An 18,888-nucleotide genomic window follows, 5' to 3' on the forward strand; every position below is an offset into this window, starting at 1 on the left:
CAGTTCTCTCCTGGTACCAGTAATGTCTTCCTGGAGCCACTCAGCCCCTCTGGCTGAGAACCCTGGGTGACTTTGAGGCCACCTAACACCGTGGTATTGCCTCACAATGCCACAATATATATATATATAAATATAAATATATAAATATACACACACACACACACACACACACACACACAGATATCCAATCACTGCTTCAATATTCAGCACTGATGCACCTGAACAGAATGTGCACTAATACTGTGCAAAATGACAGTGTCCCCAAAAAACTTTGGTGCTAACAGACATCTCCAGCATATTATAAGTCAATTTTTTATCAAACACAAAGTAAAACTTGTCAAATTACATTGACTATGCAGTTTGAGCTTGCTGAGAAGTCTTAAAGAGGTTCTCCATGATAGGTTAATATTTTTGAATACCAGTAAAGATAAGCATTTCCTTTAATGCAAGTTTCATCCTTACTGTGCAATGCTTACCTGAGTACAAAGGTTACTCCATTACCCCGTCATAAATCAGGTTAGTTGTTAGGGAATTTGCTGCATAGCAACAGCATCCTCACTAATGTAAGAGGGCACACAAAAGTTGAATGGCTTAACCATGAATTTTCCCAAGCTGTAGATTAGCTGGTTTGAGACAAGGCTTATGGAGCATGCATTGCTCAGCCAACTCCACTGATCCGAGAGTTTCCTTATCTTCCATAGGGTAAGCGTCATGCAACTGGGGGTAAAATTACCAATGGTGGAAATGCTTTGCTTTACTACATGACATTTTAATATGCAACATATATTTTGAGTTTAAGTTCTCTGCTACGGTATGGAATCCTAACACTACTGGTGTACAATGCTGTGGTTTTGGAGGACAGACTAGTGGATACTTTGTGCATGGTCTCTTACAACTATAGTTACTCCCTTTTTATGACAATAAAAGCATACAAGCTGCCATTTTATTATGCTGCATCAATCAAAACCTCTGCAGGTACCATGTCTATTGCTGATGACATTACAAAAATAGTGCCCAGTATCTTCTCAACTTAGTTCTGTTGTTTAGTTTTAGCTTGATAATGCAAGTGATGCTAATTAGTTTACAGTAAATGCACTGGACACATTTTTTAGATGAGCCAGTCTTTTTTATGATGTATTATTCTTGATGCCTATGTGAGGCCATCTAATAAAGAAACAGGTTGTTAACCTACAGCTTCAGAGAATAAAATATAGAGCAATATCCTGTGAAGCTCTGAAAAGCTATCGCGTTACCCATCAGATTAATATAAAGCTAAATAATGCAAATTTGGCATGCGTCAGAAATCATAAAAAGAAAGCTAGTGCTTACACAGTGAGAACAGTGGTTCTCATTCATTTCGAAGTCTTTCTTAAACCATTCCCCTTTCTGCCTTTGTGGTTTACAAAACAATCTCATGATACTAGTATTGCGTGTGTCAGTTTCTCAGAAACTCCACCAAGACCAAGCTCTAGGAAACTGGATTGTGCTTTAATTTCTTATTACTCTTATATCTGTTACAACTTTTCCACATAAAATCTCTATAATCATCTCTTGTGAATTACAGGTTTCTTGTCCTGTTTCAGTGTAGATTGCGGAAGATCTAGTACTGTCTTGTGAACAAAATTCTCTGCTCATGTGTGAAAAACCTTTTTTTATGCACAGTTTCCCCAAAGAAGTTTCCAGTATTTAACACCTTTGTGGCTCTTTAAATTACAGGGTGAGCCATGGGTTCTCCGAGTTCTGAACTCATCTCTTCTGCGTAATGACTGGAGGTTTAGGAAGGCTTGTACAACAGATACCCCTTTAATTGCTCTTTCTGTAAGGGAATATGGAACACCATGTGAAGCAATGACCAAGCTTTGCATGAAGACGGACTGGGTTATAGAGATGATCCTGATAAGGGCCAGAGTGATTGATACAAATTAATGGTTTTAGATATTGTTAGGTCCATCCCCATGAACTAGTCTATATCAGTGCAACTGGGTCCAGTTCCCTAAAATCTTAAATCAGCTAATTACATTCTTGGCACTGGCGAAAGTGACAATGCTGGGGTGGTGCCAGGATCCACAAACGTGACAGCTTACACACTCACTGCTGTCACTTGTAAACAGAAGTTGGCAGAAGAAGTCTTGTACTAATCACTTCCTCTGTGGCCCTGACAGATGATAAGGTATAATGCAGAGCACAACAGAGGTCTTGTACCGGCTTTATGTTTACAGGTGACAGCAGCACTTGGGTGAGCGGTTACAGGCTCACAGCATGTACGGGTCCTGCGCTGAAAAAGGTATTTTATTTTGAGTAAATGCCCCTGCTAGTGCATTAACGCTACTGTACATTCCCTATTCCACACTGCAACACTCCGTGTGACATGCTGTACGTTCACTTTTCCACACCACCTCACTCTGTGTGCCAGGCTGTACATTCCTTATTCCACATCACCTCACTCTGAATGCCATGCTATGTACTCACTATTCTACACCACCTCACTCTATGTGCCATGCTGCATGCTCCCTATTTTTCATGTAGATCTCAAAAGGTCTAAATCTAGTGCAAAGCAGTGGGGAGTGCAAGGGAAGTGAGCATTTTGGCTAGCACTGGCAAAGTACAGGTTCACCATAAAGGGACACTCCACTGAATGAATTGTTTATAAAAAATACATAATCCTGGCAGTTCATATGTAGACCTGCCTACAAGATATAAGAAGCTGAAGGATGATACACAAAACTGAATTTTGTGGGTTAATCCTGTGTCCTCATAAAGGTTTTAAATGAACAGTAGTGATGAAAAGCAGACACCTAGAGGTCTATGCATGTGTGCTTGCACACATAGAGAAACTGAGATAATAATAAACTTTCCCTAGGTAATTAACAAAAAGTAAAGCAGCATTTAATAGAACAGTATTGATGTTGAAAAGGGATGGGTATCAAAGTAATATTGGGTACATTGGGTTGCCTGTGTCTGGGAAACCACTGCAGAAGGTAGGTAAGTAAATATTTCTGTCCCCAAGTAGATGCCAGAGCGATGGAAAGTCCTCAAAAAAACATAAAAAACGATGGCCATGGGACTAGGGGGTATGGACCCATGGGATTATACCATGGAAGCAATCCAAAAAAATGAGAATCTGAAGGTGTCCCAGAATATGTATATCGTTTCCAACACTTGTTCTTCAGTGGTGTATAAAATGCTGAGTTACATGAGATCAGTCATCTAAAATGGTCCATGTGGGAGGAAGCTAATTTTTGTGTCCCCTATCGTCCTATAAGACAGCTTATCATAGAAGTTGGGGGAGGCCCAAGCTCTGGGCTACAGGTGCTGATTGAGATTTGCATAACAGGGCACACTGGCTCTCAAAGTTCCCAAAGGTGCACTGCAAAAGTATGTGAGCAAGCATGATGTAGATGCATTTAAGTTTCAAATCTCAATATCCCCCGCCCATTTAGATGTGCCCACAAGCTTACTTATTATAAAGTGCAAATTATTTTCTTTGAAATGTATATTTTCTTCTACATTTTATAATTAATTCCTACACCAAACTGCATTTTAACAGACTAGTAAAAAGTGACAGGTAATTATAAAGAAAGAAGGAGCTACAATATAGTTATTAATGTTGCCTCTCCCGATTCACAGATGTTTACAGATTTGAACCAATTAAGTTTACCGTGTTTAAACAAAGGGCTGTAATCAATGGACCAAGTAACAGGAACACTGCAGGAACATTCTGACACAAACATCTTACCATTAATTATTTCATTGAAAGCTCTAGTTTTTATTCAGGAACACACAATATATTCAGGGAGGGAGGAGGTTCTTGTTTCAGTACAATTGGAATACATTTGATTTTCCATCTCAGCTTAAGAATAAACTGTCTTTTCAAGAATAATCATTTCTGCAAAGCTTGTTCTGGCAGCATTTTATTATGTATTAAAAAGCAAAGAAGAAGATTCTTACACTGAAAAAGCAGTGTTAATAAAACGTTATGCACACAGAAAAAAGCATAATCTTATTTTCAGAAGGCCGCAGACATAAAAATACACAATGCACAGTTTTTAAAACAAGTGATTTATATATTTTCCACCACAAATCACCCATGGGAAATATTCAAACACCCACAATGACTAAAAGTGGACCATGAGTCAGTGAAGGAAGACACTTTTGGGCTATTCCCTGACTCTTATACTGCATTCTCGTTCAATGGCAATTAAACTATTAAAATTCACCGTAAGTGATGCCACTAACCTACAACCAGCATGTGAAAGAAAGATGGCTTTAATCTGAAACTTCTCTGAAAAGAATTTAGAGAGAGGTTCCCTTTTTATGAGTTTCACAGGTAAAACATGAAAACACTTGCATCGGATTCTGATTTTTTGGTCCTAACCGGTCTTATAAAATTGTGGCCTAAAAAAAAAAAAAAATGAGTAGACAAGGCTGTGAACGATCACTTTGTCACTGATAATTATACTAACAAAAAGCCACCTTTTCTTTTATACCAATAGGCCTACTACTCCCAATTGTAAATCCGGCCTTGACTTTAGTACTCAATGATTTGGAACGCATATACAGAAGTTCTGACTTTGCTGTTGCTTTTACTGGACTACATGCTTCTTCCAGGTTAGTTATTCAGAAGTTAGTGGAGCCTAATAACTAGCATTTACATAGGGGGTCAGGAATTGCTGTCTCCTTTTATCTGTTGAAGTTTTCTTCTACCTAAATGTTCCAGTGTACCTGTGTAATATCACATACCTCTGTGGCTACTCAAAACCCCTTTCTTTTTATCACAACAGCCCTCTAAAACTTGTAAAAGTATTCAGTATCCATAGATACGGTGGAGGACCGGGCATAGCCACGTTAAGACAGGACGTGTGTTACTGGGTGGATCCCCAGGTGAAAATAAAGGGGAAGAAAACAAATGCAGCCCACTTTTCTGATAAGCTGCAATATATTAAATCTTTGTGTTTTGGCTACACTTTAAACTTTTAACTTTCTGTCCTCATAGCGTGCTTTTATTTTTGTAAATGCCTTTTTTTTTTGTCATACGTTGGGTAACAAGACAAACGTCTGCCGCACCTATTTGTATTTTACACTAACAAGCAGTACCTCAGAGTAACCACAAGGTGTTACAATATGAAGGGATCATCGTCATCCTCCTCCTTGAGGTCATGCATCCACAAGCCTTAATATTTCTTACGGTCTATAGTTCAGTTTGTATTTTTTTTCTTTTCCTGGAGAGTGACGGTTGATGCTTCAGCTGGGTGGGAAGTGCTCTTCCTGTCTGAAACGTTGTTCCAAACTTCCTCAATGCCACTTAACTGAACACGTACAGGAAGTCTTGTCGTCAGTGCGGTACAGTCAGGATTGCGGTTTCCTCGCTGTCCCGGGGGAGTTATCTTGCTGCTCTAACAGACACCAGGAGCCTTGTGTATTACAGGATGGCTCTTGTGTACCTTGGTGATACTTAAATGGTTTTCTTTCGTATTGGTAATTAAAATAGAGTTTTAACAACTCTTAAAAAAAAGAAAAATAATAATTCAGTATGCCAATTTTGATTGAGCGTTGCTATGGCCTAGGCTGGTTATTCTAAAATTCAGCCTTGGGAGGGGTTTCATACCGAATCTCTAACTTCGAGCTCAAAACAAAATTTGCATACTAGGGGATGCTCAAAATGCATCCCCTAGAACAACAGTGATAATCTCCATTTCAAATCAATTCTTATCATCAATCTGATAATGAAGCTCTTCTGGCACCTTAATGGGTTTTGTAGACCTCTTCGATAGAACATGGGGATCATAAATAAGCAACAGTACTGTTTGCAAAAACACTATTAACTATTCCATCTGTGCATGCATGATTGAGTTTTTGAGTTGCATAATCTCTATTGCCTTTATTGTCTTACACTCCATGGTTAGGATTGGATATGGTGACTCAATCTCCATACAGTACAAAAAAATAGTGTGGAAAAATGTAGTGAATCCAATAACTCCTTCCCCAACTTCCTGTTGTTGCCACCAATGCTGGTAAAGCCATATATCCAGAGTACAGCCTTGCAAAACCCCCATGTGCTAACATGAGCAAATAAGAAAGCTTCCGGTCACAAGTTCTGGGCCAAGAGAAAGTTATGTCTGCCTGCCTGCCAATCTGGGATCCAGTAGACAGAAGGGCACCCTTGGACTGGAGCTATCTCATCATCCTTGAGCAATTGCTTTTTCTTAGCCCAGAACTTGACAGGAAGAATTCTAACTTGCTCATATTAGCATTGAGCATACTTTAGCAATTCACGTCAGCTGTTTTTTCCTCATATGTTTTAAGTAATTTAATGAAGCATAATAAAATATATATTTTTTTTTTTACATGAGCTAATGTTGAATAAGTAAGTTATACATATAGTTCCATATCATATTATCTCTAATAGTCTTTCTACAGCTGGGTCTGTGCAATCTATATTCTGGTTCCTATATTGTACACCTAACAGTACATGCATAACAATTGTTTAGTATTGGATTTGATCCTATATTTATTATGCAGTGCTGAGCTATTGGTGCCATTGTATTAACACTGGACTGTATTCTATGCATCTAAGGCCAGCCATGCATATGTTACCAGTTTTTTCTTGTATTTGTTTTTCTATCAATGCTTTAAAGATTACCTCTAAGTATAAAGTATTATGAATATTTACAATGGTCCAACTTGGCCCAATGTAAGTATGCATATGATATACCTGGTTGGCACACAGCAAAGCTCTGAAAATCACAGGGGGTCACTCACTTGGCACAGTGGCCATTCAGAGAAGGCCTAGTATTTTTAACAATAAATACAAGGCATTCTCGGGGTGGATCAGAAAACGCCTTGATCAGAGATGATCGGAATGATCAGAGAACGCCTTGTATTTATTAACATAAGGCATTCTATAAATGGCTGCTGTGCCCAGCGAGCAACCCCGTGTTTTCAAAGTAGCGGGGAAGCCGTTCAGCTCAGCACCATATAGGACCCAGAAGATTGCTGCTTTACAGAATCCCCATGGGCTAACCAGGTATATTATACGCATACTTGCATTGGGCCAAATTGGAACAATGTAAGTATTCATAATACTCTATGCGTTGAGTTCAGCTTTAAGAATATAATGGGTAGTGACACAGCTGTCTCACATATTTTTATAAGCTACAGTTTAGGTTTTTTATAGATTTAGGTTTTTATAAGCTACCAAAAAGTTAGATTGGTAAGATCTGGCAACAACTCCAATTTTGTGCTCATTTTCTTGAATTCAGTTTCACTGAATTAGCCTAATATCCATTCCTGACCGGTTTTATTTTTAGTCTAGTTTATGACATACCTGAGGTAACAATTGTATACTTTTTCTTATAAACTCACCTTTTATCAGAAGGCAGCACAGTACTACAGTTATATCAGCAAGTAAATGCCCTTTGTTTCACAAGCATTATTAAATTTATTTTATTTTAGAACACAAATCAGATATTTTTGAGGGCAAATAGTCTTTTTTTTTTTAATTTACTTTGACAGGGAAAAGGACAGTGACGTGTTCTACCACAAAGCAGCTAATTATAACTTCTCTAGTTGACTACTAGTTAATGTGGCATCATGGCTTTTTCAACCACAATATGAAGGAAACCCTTCCAGTTTTATATTATGAAGCTCACCCATTACAATATGCTGTAGATCGGTTCTATATAGACATTCAGCGAGATGCAGTAATTGCAGGTATTAGACAGACAGAAGCAAGGCGCAGGGAAGAAGCTTCCACATTGCAGCGTAACAATAGGTTCTACCCTTACCTTCAAGATATAAGACATCCTCTACAATAAATATGTAGAAAAAGAAAAGAATATATGTAAGAGAGAGCAGGTAAATAACAGTTTAACATAACTTCCTAACCACTCAAAAAAAAAAAAAAAAAGAGAGCACCGTCATTAAAACAAGCCTGTACTGGGTGATCACAGTTCAAAAACACATCCAATATAAAGTAGGGTAAATTGAAGGTGTTGCCCATAACCGCTAGTAAGGTTTACCCCTTCACTTATTTATAACCTCTGCTGTAAAAACATGCAATAGAATCTAGTTGGTTGCTATAAGTGAACAACTTGTTTTCCATTAGCAATCATAAAGCCCTCAGCCATGTACTTGATTTTATGTGCTGAAATACTATGAATCCATGTCAACACTCTAGTGATGACCTTTGAAAAAAGAAATGCTTGATGCAAGGAAGAGCAGCCGCTCTTAGGTAAACCTGTCAAGAAAGAACTATAAGGACTGCCTCTACAGACATTCTTAAAATGTTTGTGACTTTGATACTGATCCTATAGTTTCAGCACTTTCTGAGTCAGGATCAGGAAAATTTAGAAGTGCTCATCTGCATACTTGTTTCAGGCCTGTAAGTAGATATACTTAAAGTGGACCTTGCAACACCCCTACCCCCCCTCCATTTGATAATCACTGCATAACAGTGTACAAACAAAATGTACCTGGGAGGAAAACAGTTAGAAGGTATACTAAGTTTACATCCATCTTCTGCCTGCAGAGCCAAGGTGAGGATGACATCACAATCCTTCTATGGAGACCCTGGAAATGACAAAGATCCCAAATTGTGCAAGTAGATGCTCTTGTACTGTGCTTCAGTGTCTTCTTGCAAGATTTGGGGTATGCATCATTCCCAAGAACAGTGACCTCATGTCCACCAATGCAGAAGATAGGGGGTAAGAAATTATTCTACATTTCTTCTCCACAGGTATGTTTTTGGCCTTCTATTACATAGCAACTTATACAGGGGGAGGTACCCATGATGATAATGAGCGGACCTTGCTATCTTTTGAAGGTCTGCGTTAAGCAGGAAGATCAGTATGACACTTAAGGAACTAACGGTTTCTTGGAACAGGTGTGTTTTAACCCACAAAACCTTAGGTGAAGAGGTTTCACTACTTTTGCCTATACTTTATAAATTTTAATAATTGGGTGAGCTAGACATATGCTTTTCATGAGTCCCAAAAAACAAGTGCTTTTGGAGTGCTCTACTAAATTGCGGAAGAATGCTACTACTGTTGGAAAGATTACCTGCATGGATGTGTAAATGCCTTTTTATTTTTTTATTTTCAAAGTGGGAAAGTGCTTATTCTGATTTAGAAATCAACTTCCTACAAAAAGTTGAACCCTGAGTGCAGATTTCCATCAATGCGTGGTAAAATGTGTTAACGCACAAGTATATGTACGTTGTGGTGTTGCAGCATTCATTCTACACTAAAACACATTGGCAAAAGTAGTGTAGTTGCTTTTTTGTGTGCTAATGTGCATTGACATCCCAATCAAATCCATGGGCTACCTTCATGAGTACAGTCATTTAAATGGGCTCTTCAGCCAACTCCTAAGAAGCCATATTGCAGGAGTAATTTCACAATGTCTATGGAAACCAGATTGCAGATTGCTAGTGCAGTTTAAAAAGAAATGGTTAGTGTAGGCAACACACTTCCCTTCAGACACTTTTTACATGAAATTCTCATGTGTTAAATTGTTGAGACCCCCCAATTTTGGGATTCATATACACTAAGTTCCTGTAAGCTCCTCTACCAAGCATCCCCATGACAGCTTCTGTCTGCTCTATAAAGTACAACCTTATATATAGGAAAATGAAATGCATCTCACATGTTGGACACATGCAGAATATTTGATCCCTCTCAGAATACGGAATGGAACAGAATCTGAAGTGTATGAAACCTTGTAAATCTTTCATCCATCATCACCTTAAAATTACATTGATTTCCAATTTAATAGCCCAGTTATGAAAGGAAACTTGTACTGGGAAAATATGGAGGTTGCTAATTCTCATATATCCTACTGAGAATGCTAGTTGGCTACCTAACATACTGATCCAGTCGCTTCAATACTTTCTAATGTATTGACCCTAAACAAGTATGTGGATCAGAATTTCTGACTCCCTATTGACATCCTAATCTGCATTCTTCTTCTGGATTAAGAACTCCAAAAGTATTGAAGCCAGAGACAGCCACGCAAATAGTTTTCCAAGAAAGCCAGTAATGGCGGCCCATTTATTTCACTCAGTACAGGTTTATTCTCAGTTAAGCTAAATAAAATATCAACGAAAGCACGAGCAAAACCTGTTTCCAGTTAGTGATGACTGGTAAAGGGCAGAGTTTGTTTCTTTTCATGGTTGCCACATCTGCAGCATGAACAGAGTGCTGAGGATTGACGTGGCACTCTAAAAATATAATATAAATATCACTCAGTGCTACCCTTTTTGAAAAATGCTGAGAGCTCATGGCTTACCACATTACAAGGCAAGACCCCTAAGGGAATACATATATTTGGCACCCACTCACACCTCAAGGCTGTGTGTTATAATTACAGAGAGGAAGTGTGATGCTTGTCATTGAGACACGTGAGAGCAGTTTTTGCATGAGAAAAACACACACTTAGCAGAAATAAGATGCATCTTTTTTTGGTGACCTTCAATTATTTCCTGTTTTTAGTTGTACACAGCCAGCAAACCATTCACTCACAATTACCCATAAAACCATGCTCAAGCATGATGACCAAGTTAAAAAACTGAAATTACATTATTGGATGGCGGTTGTTGGCTTAGGCCACATCAACTGCTTACATTCCACACTGGAATTTCTACCCATCTTCTTTTGGCTGTATGCCAAATAAAGAACTCACACTTCCCCAAGGAATATCTGCATAGGAACTAGTCAAATTGTACAGGGAGGAGCCTGACTTGGCTTGTAACCAAGCCAGTGTTTCCCAAGATTGAAAAATTATAGTGGTAGAAGGACCAGATTGCATATTGATGAATAATAAGACTCTAGGGATGCCTACATAGATGCTATAGAAAATAAAAATGGTATCAACCATGAAAGAGTATTGTTCTGACTATTTTAGGTAGCACAGAGATTTTTATTGCAATTTTAAAAAGACTAAAAGGGGACCAATGACTCATGGGAATCCTCATTAAGTACACCCTTAAGTGGTTCTTTTATTGTTATTCCTCTAATATTATGTTTAGGATTTTTTGGAGTTATGAATGAACAGGAGGTGCTATACATCACTTCCTGGTCATTAATGATTGTTGACATAGTAAATATTTACTATCTGCATACTTTATGAATGAACAGCCTAGTACAGAGGCCCATTCATGACTTTGTTGACAGTAAATATTTACTATCTCCAGACTGAGAATGAACAGGAAACCTCTGTATTGAGAACTTCCTGATCATTGACTGCTGGGGCAGCAGAAAAAGAGATTGAGGACTCTGTGTCTTCAAGCTCTTTCTATTTTAAAAGAAAATATCAGGGGACTGTTTAGACCCCTGATATTTCCCCAAATCCAATAACAGTAAAGTAAAAGTAAAAAGAAAACATAAAAATAACATAACCAGAAAATTATTTTAAAAACATTCCATTTCGGTGAATCCCTAATATGTACAGCTTACAGCCAGAGGCACTAGAAGTTCCATCTGCAGCCCCTTAGAAAGCTGACCTTCCAGCATAATTTGATCTCTACTATTCAGGCCTATTTACAGCACACAAAGCTGAATGAGTCAGAGAAAGCAAACACCCCTCTCCCTTGCTATTTTTGTACACCCTGTATGGATGTTAAATAGCTAAAAGCAGTCAACAGGTAAGCAGGCAATGTTAGGCTTTCTTATTAGAAAGTCCATTATGCTCAGCAAAATAAAAGACGTAATGAAAGCATCCAGTATTAAAAAGAAGCTTGCCAGGAGATAAATTTAACAGCTGCTACTGTTGACCTTTCTTTAAGAACATGCTAGTTGCCTGGTGGTCATGCTGACCCTCTTTCTCCAATAAATAGGATAATTATGTAAAACAGGCATGCAGAGGAAAAAACGCATTTACTCCGATTTTTTTTCCAGATCAGTGACTCAGAAGGTGTTGAAGTTAGTGTGACAGAATAACAGTCAGGCAACCAGCTTTTCAAAAAGGATGTAAAAATGGCAGTCTTTAGATTACTAACTTGACAGATTTACCAAAATTGTTTAAATTAAAAGTTAATAATTTAAAATAATCATTAAATTAAAAAAAAAAAAAATGGGCCAAAAGTATTTTAGCCTTCCTCGAACAAATCACATAAAATGTGCGTTTAAGGGGCAATGTAAGACAAATAGCCGCTTTCAGCTAATAGAAGGTGTCCAAGGTTCCTGGCATTGATACACTTAAGAGCACCATTTAGGAAACATAGACAAAGTAAGAGTGATGGTAGAGAGGGGTGGAAGAAGATGCTATCCAAATACGTACACGTCTTTAGAGTAACAGAAATGGGTATACAAAATTAAATTGAAAGCAACCAAAGGTTTGCTCCTATAAAGTGCAGTTAAAGATCATGGGGAATATCACCAGCAGAAATAGGAGAATGGAGTAACATTTCTACAATAAATAGTGACATGTACTGTATATTGTATAATTAATATAACAATACTTAAACAGAACAACATTGAGCTACAAAGGCTACCTCTTTATAGCTGAGTGCCGCTGACGGTCGAAGTGGTGGAGCCGGTCGCAGGCAACTCAAGGTCCAGGCTTTGTAAATTTTGGCAGGTTCCAGCGGTCCACGGGGAAGTAATGAATAGGAGTGTGGAGACAGAGGGGGGTTTTTCCTGTCTGGAGTCTGCAAATTTAAAAGGACAATTTAAAATCATTATAAAAATGCTAACGATGCTAGATTTTTCAGATATAAAAACAACAAATATCTTTTGTCTGACAACAAGGAATTAAAGGACACTCACATGAAGGCATTTCTTCACCAACATAGTAAAAGTTGTTGCAGCTGTGAAAAGTGCTGTTCAGTGGTCTCTACTTCTTGGGTGTTAATATTATGCAAAAAGTCTAGCTTGCTTAACTGACTTAAAATATCTTCAAAAGGTCAGCACTGATTTCAAAAGGTAATATGTATATAATGGCCATATTACAGTTACATCAACTTAATGAGAACATGAAAACTGGGTAGGCAGCTTGAATTTTGCTCAGGAATCCAGTGATACTGGACACTTTATATCCTGTATAACAGGATGTTATCGGTAACACCTCCATTTTGTGCTCATTCTGTTCTGTTTTAATAAATTACACCAAAGTAATCAGGCAGGGCAAATTAAACATTTATTGGGGTTCACATTTATGGCAACCCCATGTGCCTTGTATACTTTCCCCTTTGCTGTCGCTTCCTTCAGCCACTGAGAAAGAAGAGAGAGGGAACGCTGTGAAAGATCCAACTTACAGCTTATACAGAGCAATTGACTGTCTCACTGCCTCCATAAGGCAGCTCAGGGTTCCTAAGCAGCCAATCACCAAGCACCAGTGCTGTCACATGTCACCCAGAAGTGCCAGGTATTTTTCTTTTATCCCAGATGCTAAACAGAGAGTATGTGCTGCTTTTGGGGCCGGCATTAAAGTTAACCTATTTTCTCAAAACGTACAGCGCTAGCCGTCCTTCCGAGGTGAATATAAGAAAACAGACGTTAAGATCAAGATTTGACAAGTGCTATTAAAACATAATAATAAATTCTAACATTCAGTGAAGAGGTGTATCTCAAAATACTCAATGTGAATAGTTGTGTAAACAAATTAAAGTCTATAAAATATCAAATCAGACAAGGTATGAATTTATCTAATAAAATGTGATAGACTGTGAATATATGTATCATGTGTGGGTGATTCTTGTTAATAAATAGTGAATGAACAAACAATGTATACCAATTAAAATACGAGGATATTCTGTTTAAACATCACGGGTAAAACGGGAGACCTCTCCTTCCCTGGAGCCTGATCGAGCGTGGAAATTAAAGACGGAGCTCCAGACTTACCTTGATGAAACAAACGTGTTTAACATCTTCGGATCTGGTGAGTGCATTCCCTTGAGGGGATTTTCTCTGCATTTTTTTCTTCATTTTTTCGGATTTTCGTTGGACACATTATTGCACTGAATTTTCACTGTTGAAGTGTCTTACATTTATGGATTTTTAAAGATTTTTTTAAAAACTGCAAAAGATTTGGACTATTCACATATACATCGATAAAAGTTTAATTTAATATAATTTATTTTATTTAATTGGTATACATTGTTTGTTCATTCACTATTTATTAACAAGAATCACCCACACATGATACATATATTCACAGTCTATCACATTTTATTAGATAAATTCATACCTTGTCTGATTTGATATTTTATAGACTTTAATTTGTTTACACAACTATTCACATTGAGTATTTTGAGATACACCTCTTCACTGAATGTTAGAATTTATTATTATGTTTTAATAGCACTTGTCAAATCTTGATCTTAACGTCTGTTTTCTTATATTCACCTCGGAAGGACGGCTAGCGCTGTACGTTTTGAGAAAATACATCCTAATAGGGGCTGAGTGCCTTTAGTTCAGCAGCTTCCCTTACCCTTCTAGAACAATTAAATTTCACACAATTTTTATCTATTCAAACTTGTATTCACATTTTATTATTTTTAGTATTCCCAATTTCCAATAGCGCAAGTTCTTGCAATTACTATTAAAGTTAACCTGTTGCTTTATTGCTAGACTCATTCACCTAACCAACCGGTCACTGTCTGCAACCCCCCTCTGTCAATCCCTACTGGCTTCCACTCGCCCAAAAGGATAAAATTCAAAATATTAAAAGGAGAACTATGGGGTCAGTATTTTTCCCCATTGTTCTCCTTGGGGTAACAGGAGGACACAAACTAGCGTCCTCCCGTTACCCTAAGCTCAGTATACTGCGAGCTACAGCTCGCGGTGTACTGAGACGCCGCACCTGGAGCAGATCCCGACTAAGATGACGGGATCCGCCCAGCTGCTTGAGTGAACCATCACATTCTCAAATAATTAATCCCCTCACAGCTACCTCCTCATGTATCATTTCCCCCTCCTCTTTTAGATTGTAAGCCGTCACGGGCAGGGCCCTCCTTACCATATTGTCTTGAATTGTATTGTGATTGTAATATCTTCCTTATATTGTAAAGCGCTGCGCAAACTGTTGGCGCTATATAAATCCTGTATAATAATAAATCGTACATGGGCAAATATAATACTCTTTGTAAACCAATAATGCCAACAAGAAAAGAATGTGTAACTTACAGACTGAGTTCCCCACGATGGTGTTTTACATAAAGAGGCATGTGAAGCATGAGTTTTAGTTAGACGGTAGAGATGATCTAGCCACTCTTGACAGTCCTGACTACTGCCGCAATGGACCACAATACGTTCTATCATATGTCCTGCATTGGAAAAAAAAATAGTTTTAGGACACACAAAAGAAAACGTGAATTTGCATGGGACTGGCCTATCTCTTTATCTATAGAAAAGTAGCAAGTAAGACTCTCTATATATTTGGTAAAATACTTCTACAATCATTATAGCTCACTTGTATTTTCTTGCATTTAAACCGGGGCTGGACAAATCCCAGGATCAAGGTAGCCAATGCTCCTTAAAAATTACAGTTGGTGCCAAGTTTTTGAGGTTTTCTCTGTTGTCAATGGAGCTGGCTCCTAAAAAATAAATCCTGCTGGCTGCTGGACAGACTGGTTCCTGAATTCCATATTAATTTGTCCACTCCTAAATTAAAGAACACCTGCGCCAAGTAAAATACAGAGACGGCAATTACTGACCTTCTTCTTAAGGTGCTAGTTCCCTGGTAGTAATGGTAATCCTCAGGCTTTAACACTTTATGGTTCACTGACCTAGGACAAGTATATATGCTGGATATTAGGCAAGCAGATACTTGCCATAAAAAAACTGTCTGCCATTGGGGACCTTAATCTGAAATGCTAGCTGTATAGTTGTCCTACTAATAGTTAACTGTTAATTAATTTCTAAAAACTGCCCTTGAACAAGTATATGGTCAATGGAGTATTGTTAGAACTCCTGGTCTGCATATATTGCTTATTAACTTACTTAGTTTTGGATATAGTTAATTTTTAGAGCCTCTGCCAGGTTTCTATTGCCGTATGTGTCCCTACTGAGAACAGGATTGCAAGCGATGGGAAATCTCTCCAACAGGGACATGAAAAAAAAAGTTAACAGAGTAGAGAAGGTTTCAAACTTTTTAAACAGTTTGCATTGCTGTCTGTCTCTTCTTCTCCCAATGACAGCTGTTGTACAGGTGTCACAGGCAGAGGAAGGGAGAGAAAACCACCCAAATGGGGGTAAACAGACAAGAATAAAACCCTGGCAGAAATGTAACTCTTCTTCACTGTATCTAACCTGTAGTTAGACTTTAACAAAGTTTTTGTTGGAAAGCCATATTTGTGGAAAGAAAATGCGTATTTGTTTTTTTCTAAATTCTTGCGGTTCTAAAGCTTATTCTCAAGGAAACTGGAGTTTCACTTTAAAATAAATAAGTCTTAAACCACAAAACCATCCATATGGCCAGGGTTTACTGGTGCAAATACTCTTATACAAAAAGAAAAAGGTTAACCCGTTAGGAGATAACGGGTTAGTAGCGGTCAACTTAAGGATCCGGACACGTCAATTGATTGTAAAAAATTATGAATTTTATTGAAAAAACACATACTATTGCACATTGGATTCACCGATTACCATTAAAAACATTATAGAAAACATGCAGTCATGAATTATATGTGGATCGATCCTCATTAATATTAGCCTTGTATCCCCACCATAGGGGGAAAAGTAACCGATATAGCTATTGCATTGGTTTCTTTTCCTCCATTCACTTTACACACGCATGCCCATTTTCGTGAACTATGACAATCAAGGGGATGAATCCCAAACAAGGAGAGTAAGAGGGGAGGGAGGCAACAAAAAAGGAAGATGTTCTTCTGGTTTCCCTATTCAGATGTAATGAAGGATTCTATATAGATCTATAACTTGCAACACCAATTTTCTCTGTTTTCAACTGGATAATCACAGGTGTTTTTAGATGTTACTTATTTATTTGATGTTTCCTGTGTGGATGTCCTCTTAATTCGTAGAGATTTATTTTTGCTTTTACTCCCAAGTTATTCTATCTTTTGTTTTCCGTTAGTTATTGGAATTTTAAGTTCTCTGTTGTTTGGTGGTGGATGCCACTGATTTCAATTTAGCCGTGTGTGCTATTAACTCCTTCCTGCTCGTCAGCAATGTGTTACTCGAATTAGAGTGGTGGGGTGTAACAAATCCTTTTATTTTGAGGGGAGGGAAGTTTTCTCACGGACAGACTATCACTGGATTATCATTAATTAACCAACCGCCTGACTTATTTCTTCTCTTTCTCCTTTTATTTGGTATTGAGTATGGATGTTATAAATCTCTAACTCAGAGTGATATATAAATGATGTCCTTAGCGGGTACATGTAACACTTCTCATGACTCACGTTACTGTAGTCTCCTCAGAGTCCGGGCGGCTTGGGGATTTTCCCAGTGCAATTCAAATGTCCACTTCAATATGGGCACGACTTGCCATTTCCTCAAGGAGCTATCCGCTTTTGCACAATCTCCGACAGCAGACACGAGCGATGTTTCCACCTCGTGGGTCTCCCTTGAAGTCTCCTGGATGTTCAGGATATTGTCTGTCCGTCTGTGAGAGCCTCCAGCCCCAATTTCGGATTCTTATCGAGGTTGGTAAATCTTTTAAGTTAAATTTTCAGAATCATATGTCCACTTGTAGTATGTGACTGCAGTGTGGTGCAAATATGTCTGTTGAGGAGCTTCAATTCCTGACAGATCCACTGCTTTCCTTTTGGAAGTCTTCCCAATTGCGGCCCTTTTTCCTCACGCTACCCAATCCTCATGCCCTGTCAAAGTTCGCCACACCCTTTAAAAAACTATGCTTAGACCCTTCTCCTATGAGACATGCCCTTTTTTACTTATATAGTATGGTGAGCCCACCCCCTCCTGGCTATGTCCCTGACTATCTCTGGAAATGGGAAAGGGACCCGAATACAGTTTTTTTCTGACTCCGAGGGAGACCAGATTTTATACTTGGCTCTATGGCAAACAGAATTCAGGAGTGGGGCTTCAAAATTCTGCCCAGGTGGTACAGGGTCCCTACGTTGCTCCATGAGGTATACCTGCAATCCTCTCCTCAGTGCTGGCATTGCAATCAAGCCTTGGCTACTATGCTATATATTGTTTGGAAGTGTCCAGTGCTTGGCCCCTTCTGGCAGGGGGTGCGAACCTGGGATAAAAAGTTGACAGGCGTTGACCTGGGGGACAATCCCACTGCATACCTTTTGGATTGAACCATCTGTCTCTATGTAGGTACAAGAAATCGCTGCTTGTCCATTGTATTAATTTGGCTATAGTTTGTATTCCCTTGTGTTGGAAAAAGACAACTCCACCCTCCCTTGCTTTGTGATGGAAGAATGTCCAAGACCTTTGTATTATGGAGGAGCTGACTGCGGCCCTTAAACTTAAGAACAAAAAAAAATTTAGGAACATTTGATTCTATTGGCAGGAATTTACTTTTTCCACAGAATATGAAACCCTTCTGTGCTCCAGTTAGAGCATGCTCTCATTGTCTGCGATAGACTGCCGGGCCTAGCCTTGTTGAATGATTAAGTGCATTTTCTGGTAAATTGGTTGCCCATCTCATATGACATCTTCTCTTTGCTGTATTGGTTAGGGATGGGATAGTGGGCCCAAGTGTTGGTGGTCTGCTGTTCCCCAATTATTTTCCTTTTCTTTGATATTCCTTTCGCTCCCTCTTGCCCTGATTTCTTCCTTTCTTCTTTCTTCTAATCCTCTTGTGTTCCTCTGCATCTTTTTTCTCTTTTTCCTTCTTTTCTACTCTTATCCTGCCTGCTTTCTTTGATAAAAAAAAGGAGTGCATCTAAATCTTAGGAATGCCATCCTGGGTGGCATGGTGATAGCAACTCCCTCTCTGTAATACAATCTTACTCCGAGT

General features: G+C 38.5%; 1 protein-coding gene across 2 annotated transcripts in view; it reads right to left on the reverse strand.

Moving 5' to 3' along the window:
* The window catches only part of ARHGEF6 (Rac/Cdc42 guanine nucleotide exchange factor 6), an 89,227-nt gene that overhangs the window by 8,868 nt on the left and 61,471 nt on the right, over window positions 1-18,888 (reverse strand). The window contains exons 15-17 of one of the 2 annotated variants that reach the window (XM_018555047.1): window positions 15,136-15,259; window positions 12,488-12,632; window positions 7,785-7,805 (exon numbers count right to left, since the gene is read on the reverse strand). In XM_018555047.1, the coding sequence (XP_018410549.1) occupies window positions 7,785-7,805; window positions 12,488-12,632; window positions 15,136-15,259 (290 nt within the window). Of the gene's footprint in view, window positions 1-7,784; window positions 7,806-12,487; window positions 12,644-15,119; window positions 15,260-18,888 lie in introns of both variants that reach the window. The other variant, XM_018555048.1, reaches the window with a different exon arrangement.

Source organism: Nanorana parkeri, unplaced genomic scaffold, assembly GCF_000935625.1.
Source record: "Nanorana parkeri isolate BGI_ZX_2015 unplaced genomic scaffold, ASM93562v1 scaffold182, whole genome shotgun sequence".
Classification (NCBI taxonomy): domain Eukaryota; kingdom Metazoa; phylum Chordata; class Amphibia; order Anura; family Dicroglossidae; genus Nanorana; species Nanorana parkeri.